The sequence below is a fragment of the Littorina saxatilis genome, linkage group LG1 (genome assembly GCF_037325665.1).
Source record: "Littorina saxatilis isolate snail1 linkage group LG1, US_GU_Lsax_2.0, whole genome shotgun sequence".
In the NCBI taxonomy this organism is placed as follows: domain Eukaryota; kingdom Metazoa; phylum Mollusca; class Gastropoda; order Littorinimorpha; family Littorinidae; genus Littorina; species Littorina saxatilis.
This window is the reverse complement of record NC_090245.1, coordinates 102926999-102934027: the sequence shown is the minus strand read 5'-3', so window position 1 is coordinate 102934027 and position 7029 is coordinate 102926999. Positions and strand designations below refer to the sequence as shown.

The window sequence follows — 7029 nt, the reverse complement described above, 5'->3', positions numbered from 1 at the left end:
GTGCCAGATAGCCAAGTGGCGGGCTCTTACTGGAATAGAAAGTTTGAATATGAATGCTTTAGTCGGGTTACGAAAATAGGTGCAATAATTTTTGGGGCGACTTTATGATAAATTATGCATTATTTAGCGGACAGTGCTGTAGTTTCATTATTTACTAACAAAAAAACAAAAAAACATTAAAGAAAAAAGTTTTTATGTTAAGCAATTCATTATCTAACTAACTAATCAACTATTTAACACAATATTTAAATAAAATCGTTGTGTGGTAAATAATGTTTTTTTGTCGTAAATAAAAGATTCATACAATTTATAAAATCGCATTTCTTACATTACAAAATTCACTATCTAACTAAATTATGCGTTGTTTAGTTAAATAATGCATTATTTAGCTAAATAAATCATTACTCAGTTAAATAGTGCTTTATTTAGATCACAACACATAAAACTCAATTACTTTACGAACGCATATACTTCCGGCCCCAACATTTATGTTTTTTACTTACCGCTATTTATTTCACAAAAATGTCTGTCAACTGGTGGAAACTTGGCTATCATTGCTTTCCTCTGGCTAAGGGAAAAGTCTGAAATTGTCCAACATATAAATGCAATATTTCTGCATCCATGTTTATTTCATTCATGTCCTTGTGATTTGGCTTTGAAGTACGAGTATATCTATCGTGTATTTGGAGATATTTAAGGTGTTTTCTATACACGAAGGGATACACTGTCTAATGATTGTATGTACGTGCAACGTAAATGTTTGAGGTACGGCAACAATGTTTGTATTATTTGTGTGATTTTCATGGGTAATTTTTGTGGGTAATTTTCGTGATGTTTTCAACGTGATGGGAACTGACCACACATAATTCAAGTGAGTATCCAATTTTGCTTAATGATCAACTGCTCCTGAAATTGCATTGGGAAAAATACTTGATCCGAACGAACAAAACTTCTTCTTCTGCGTTCGTGGGGTTAAACTCTCCCCGTACACTCGTGTTTTTGCACGAGTGGATTTTTACGTGTATGACCGTTTTTACCCCGCCATTTAGGCAGCCATACGCCGCCTTCAGAGGAAGCATGCTGGGTATTTTTGTGTTTCTATAACCCACCGGACTCTGACATGGATTACAGGATCTTTTCCGTGCGCACTTGGTCTTGTGCTTGCTTGTGCACACGAAGGGGGATAAGCCACTAGCAGGTCTGCACATAAGTTGACCCGGGCCGGGAGACCGGATAAATCTCCACACTTAACCCACCAGGCGGCCGCGACCGGGATTCGAACTCACGACCTTCCGGTTAGGAGGCCGACGTCTTACCACCCCGCCACAGCGCCCGTCTCTACGCCAAATCATCGTGAAGTTGTTTACCCAGTTTCGTACAATTTCTCCTACAGCCATCTCAACTCGACTGTAAAATAACACGAAAGAAAACTGATACTCCGTGTCAAGGACAAAAAGTAAAGAATCCTCGTTGAGACTTGCATTGTCAGTATTTTTAACATTTTATGTATTGGGTTAGAATTACGACGTTACACTTTGATATGGCTGCTTCTGTTCGCGGTTTTAACATATTTTTTTTATCCTGTATATTCTGTAATTGCTTGCTTGCTTGTACCATTCTGAACTAGATATGTTAGCGTTTGTTTTCAAAATTATTTCCGTAATTTCGTGATGCCTTCGTTGAGTTTTTTGGTGTGTGTGTGTGTGTGTGTGTGTGTGTGTGTGTGTGTGTGTGTGTGTGTGTGTGCGTGTATATATTGTCATTCCCAAAACATACATACACGCACACCTCTCTCTCTCTCTCTCTCTCTCTCTCTCTCTCTCTCTCTCTCTCTCTCTCTCGTAAACAGAACCTCTCTCTCTCTCTCTCTCTCTCACTCTCTCTCTCTCTCTCTCTCTCTCTCTCTCTCTCTCTCTCTCTCTCTCTCTCTCTCTCTCTCTCGTAAACAGAACAGACCAGGTACAGAATTTAATCACCCATTCTTTGAAAGAGAAAAAGCTTTTTTTCAGCATCTGAATAGTTACATGGGTCATTCTCTGGACACAGCTTGGTACCAATTTAAACTGTGGCGTGCGGGAGGTATTTTGATTGGTTAATGATAAACTGTAGCCATTAGATAAGTGTTTATTTAATTCAAAAGATCTATTCCCAAACGTTAACTTGGTCTGCACAGAAATAATTGTAAATATACCTGCACAACCTGATTGTTAATATAAATATACAGGGTGGTAAAAAGAACGCGCCCTATTTTCTTTTTTATCTCTTTTTCGACCGCGAAGAGAGATTCAGAAAATGTGTTAACCAACAATAGCAAAATGGTGGTGTTACACTATTGCGCAACAGTGTGAGTACTAGGCATTTCGATGTACAGGGAGACTACTCTGATCTCCCCACTTCCTCTCTTGCCTCCTGCATAAAGATACGAGCACATGGAACGAAGACTCCGTGTTTTATGTCGAATCTTAGAATGTATGCTACGCATAACACAACAGGTGGGAAATTATGTCTTGCAAATTTGGTAGAAACTGGTCTGTCCTTAGTAGTTGATAGTATGCTCTATCCAGGCTCCTCTTCGTTAAAGAACTGCTGCCCTACGAACGTTTAAATTGCCCATGACTCGTCCAACCATGTCAGCTGGTATGCGCCTGATTTCCCTTCTGATGTTGTCCTTCAGAGCTGCCAGGGTCTGGGATTGTTGCCGTATATTCTGTCCTTAAGGTACCCCCACAGAAAGTAGACGGATGGGTTGAGATCAGGGCCCGTATGCTTATGGGGGAAGTTCGCGACAACTCCCGAAGTTTTGAGTGACATTGGAAGTACTTGCCTCACTTTCGTATGCATGGGCCGGAAAAAGGGTTTACTTCGAAGCAAAGCGAGGAAGTAACTCAGGGTAGTTTGCGACTATTTCTAAAGTTTTGAGCGACATCGGAAGTACATCCTCACTTTCGCATGCACGGGACGAAAAGGGATTTTACTTTGGAAGCTAACGAGGAAGTAAATGAGGGTAAATGTACTTCAGCCAGACCCAGTAGTAAACACGCTACTTCCACAGTTTCTCAGTGCAAAAGGGCAGGGCTTTTCTTCAGTTTTTCATATCAAACCGAGCTGACGCAAATGAATGTCCCAAAGAGAGAAAATAGAAGGAAAAGTCGTATCTTGTGCATGCATTTCGTGCAAATTTCCCTGAATACAAACCTGAGTTGCAAGCTTTGACTTTTCTTTGTTCTGGGTCATTGGCCACCACTCTTTCATTCCCGCTTATACGAGGGGGTTACTGTGTTTCAATGAAAAATGGGCGTCGTTGTGTGCATGTGTGAGTGTGTTGTGTGTGTGTGTGTGTGTGTGTGTGTGCGTTTGTGTGCGTGTGTGTTTGTGTGTGTGTTTGAGTGTAAGTTTCTGCTGTTGTTTTTGTCATTGCTTTATGTGTGTGTGTGTGTGTGTGTGTGTGTGTGTGTGTGTGTGTGTGTTCGAGTGTTGAAGTGTAAGTTTCTGCTATTTTTTGTCATTGCTTTATCTCTGTCTGTGTGTGTGTGTGTGTGTGTGTGTGTGTGTGTGTGTGTGTGTGTGTGTGTGTATGTGTGTGTGTGTGTGGGTGTTTGTATGTATTTGTGCGAGTGCCTGCCTGCCTGTGTGTGCGTGCGTGTGGGTATAATTGTGCGTCTGTTCCTTCATACGTTTGTTTGCGTGTGCGCGCGTGTGTGTGTGTTTGTGTGTGTGTGTGTGTGTGTGTGTGTGTGTGGGTGTGTGTGTGTGTGAGTGTGTGTGTGTGTGTGTGTGTTCGTTGTTATGTGTGTGTTCGACGGTGAGTGTGTGTTCGACGGTGTGTGTGTGTGTGTGTGAGTGTGTTTTCGACGTTATGTATGCGACGGTGTGTGTGTGTGTGTGTGTGTGTGTGTGTGTGTGTGTGTGTGTGTGCACCCCCATTCCCCCTTACCACACACTATTATGAGCTGAGTATTTGTGCCTCGATATTTTATTGATGTTCTTACGTTTTATGTTGTTTATTATGATTCACCACACCCGAGTTTCTCGTAATTAAGATAATACAGTGTTCTATGTCTATGTCTATGTCAAACACATGCGCGTAGGCTAAACAAATCCAATCTTGACTTTCAACTTTATATAAACATAAATCCTGTTGACAATTAACGAGGACAAACAAAATGTACAAATACCAAAGTACAACAATTTATCTTTTGTAAAAATTCTGACACACATTAATATGAAAGTAACTGAACTTATCTTCTTTTCACTACACCTTATATCTTGATTCTCCAAACACTGATTGATTTCTGCCCGTTTTTAATTTACCAGTAACCCAAACGTTCGCTCTAACCAACCTATTTTGTCCAAAACAGTTTTACCGATACACAATCATTAAAAAAAGAAGAGGCTTAACATAACCGACTCCGCTACCACATAAACAAAAAATGTTTTATTCTCCCCAACATTCTTGTCAACAAAATCATTATTATAGACAGTCATTCAATTTCAAGACAATCATCACAGATTTGAACCGACCCTTTCGTTCAACCAGGCAGAAGCAACAACTATAGTAAAAGCTACAGCGCGATCGACAGTTCGATCAATTACTAACCGAGAAAAACGCAAAAGTTTTTTCTATTTTTTTTATTGATCTTTTTCTTTATAGGCCTCAATTGCATTCGCTGCAACAACCGGTTTTTGTCTCTGTGTTCATTTTTTTTAATTGCGTAAAGAAACTGTCCTATGCTTTCACAAAAAAATCCAATCTTGACTTTAAGATAAAAAGCAGGAAAAAAGAACAGAAAAAAAGATGAATAAAGACGGATGCTCCCCGATAACAACAACAAACAACAACAAACAAAACACACACAAAAAGAGGCAAAAAAGAAAGGGTTGAAGCTGCCTGCATGCAACTGAAATAAAAATTAAAAAAAAGGAGAAAAAAAGTTCAACATAATCATTTATTTTTCTCCCTAACATTCAGGTCAACAGAGTCATTGTCATAGCTAGGCAGTCATTCGATTCCAAGACAATCATCACAGGTTTGGATCGATCCTTTCGTTTAACCATTCAAAAAACAACAGCAATAACGCTGTTAGTACTACAGCGCGCTCAACGTTCGCCCTTTTGAACTCGCGATGAGACTTGTTTAGAAAGTTAACTTCGGGAGTTCCCACTTTCAAAAGAGGCCTCTACTTCCAGTGTTTCTGACTTCCAGTTCATGCATACGGGCCCAGGGGAGTAAGGTGATCCTATTTTATATTACCTGCCAAAACGTTCGTGTTGCAGCAGTTCTTCAACGAAGAGGAGCCTGGATAGAGCATATTATGAACTACTAAGGACAGACCAGTTTCTACTAAATTTGCAAATCATAATCTCCCTTCATTCTGCCATTGTTTGGTAAAATCTCCCTTCATTCTGCTATTGTTTGGTGAACAAATGATCTCCCATCGCTGTCAAAAATTCTCCCAGTAAGGTAATATATTGTACTACGTTGCAAGCCCCTGGAGCAAATTTTTGATTAGTGCTTTTGTGAACAAGAAACAATTGACAAGTGGCTCTATCCCATCCCCCCCTTTCCCCGTCGCGATATAACCTTCATGGTTGAAAACGACGTTAAACACCAAATAAAGAAAGAAAGAAAGAAAGCTGTCAAAAATGCGATCAAAAAGAAAATATAGCATTGCACACGAAACACGCAAGCTAGCTAAACAAAACAGCATGTTCTGGGTAAAAAAATAATTCGACTTTCTTCTCGTGTGTAAAAGTTGTAAATCAGTGCCTATTGTGATTTTTCGTCGATTTTGTATTGGTCCCTTCCGGGGGTTTTTCGGTCGATTTTGAGGGTACCCTTATTTGAGCAGCGGTCACTTGATCCCTGCTAAATAAATATTTAATCCGAAAGATGATCCAGAAATTCAAGTGAACGGCCTCAACGGGCATAGAAAGTTTAAAGTAAATGACACGGTAATTAGTGCTTTAATTGGGTGCGAAATTTGTCACAATAATGTTTTGGCCAAGTGTACTACACATTCCTTATTATGTGCACCGTCGGAACCTCTTTAACAAATTTAACCGATATGACGTAATACGTTTGGTTTAAAAAGTTTTATTCAGATAATTACAAACTACAATGCCGCATACAATCAATGAAGTAAATGGAGCACAACAAGTAAAGTTTATCAACGTGCTCTTAAAAACAATATAATATTTGATTAGCGTTCACATGATACGTTTATGAAGTGCACAGGGAACAATCACAAGTCGGCATTACGTCGAAATAAGCGCTCTTAAGATCATGACACCGCGAGGGATGCGCCTTCCGAAAGAATATGAACCTCCTGGTACACGGTCTGTGGAGCCTCCAAAGTTCCACTAAGGTTCAAGACTCTTAATGCATCAAAGACGAGATTCACGGATCCCTTCAGGTGGATTGTCTGGGATGGCCCCTGCGTTGTGTTGTCCACTGACACAGTCGTTGGTTTCTTCTCTCTGAAAAATAAGAAATTAGCAGCGAAAAAAAATCTAAATCTGTTTCAAAATCTATACCGTTTGTCAAGAGAACGCATTCCCTGTCTCTCTGTCTCTGCCTTTAATTTTTTTTTTTTTTTTTTTTTTTTTTTTTTTTTGCCACGCACATCATTGTGGGGCTTTTAATGAATAACATGCATCCGTCCATACGTCCAATTACAATATATTTTCTTTCATCCTTCAATATTTACCACTCAAAAAGTCCATAGTATTAACATTCAGGAAACAAATGAAAGGCATCTACGGATGTATAGATACATAATTGACCACACTCATTTGGAATACATTCTGACAATTCATTATGAAGGTATCTTTCTGTACTGATAGAGAGACAGAGATAGAGAGGGGGGAGAGAAAGAGAGAGAGAGAGAGAGAGAGGGAGGGAAAGAGAGAGAGTGAAAGGGAGGGGGATAATTCGTAAATAAATCGCAGTTCTTGACTATTTGGGTGCAAGTCAATGAAACTTCGTAGTTCTTCTAACGGATAGCTGCCTGAGGTATGACTAAAAGCCCC

General features: G+C 39.7%; 1 protein-coding gene across 4 annotated transcripts in view; it reads right to left on the bottom strand.

Annotated features, from left to right (window-relative positions):
* Window positions 1-3955: 3955 nt before the first annotated feature.
* The window catches only part of LOC138948341 (uncharacterized), a 36938-nt gene continuing 33864 nt past the window's right edge, over window positions 3956-7029 (bottom strand). For all 4 annotated transcript variants that reach the window (XM_070319882.1, XM_070319867.1, XM_070319857.1 and 1 more), the window contains one exon: window positions 3956-6477. In XM_070319882.1, the coding sequence (XP_070175983.1) occupies window positions 6385-6477 (93 nt within the window). In that variant the 3' untranslated portion in view covers window positions 3956-6384. The remainder of the gene's footprint in view (window positions 6478-7029) is intronic.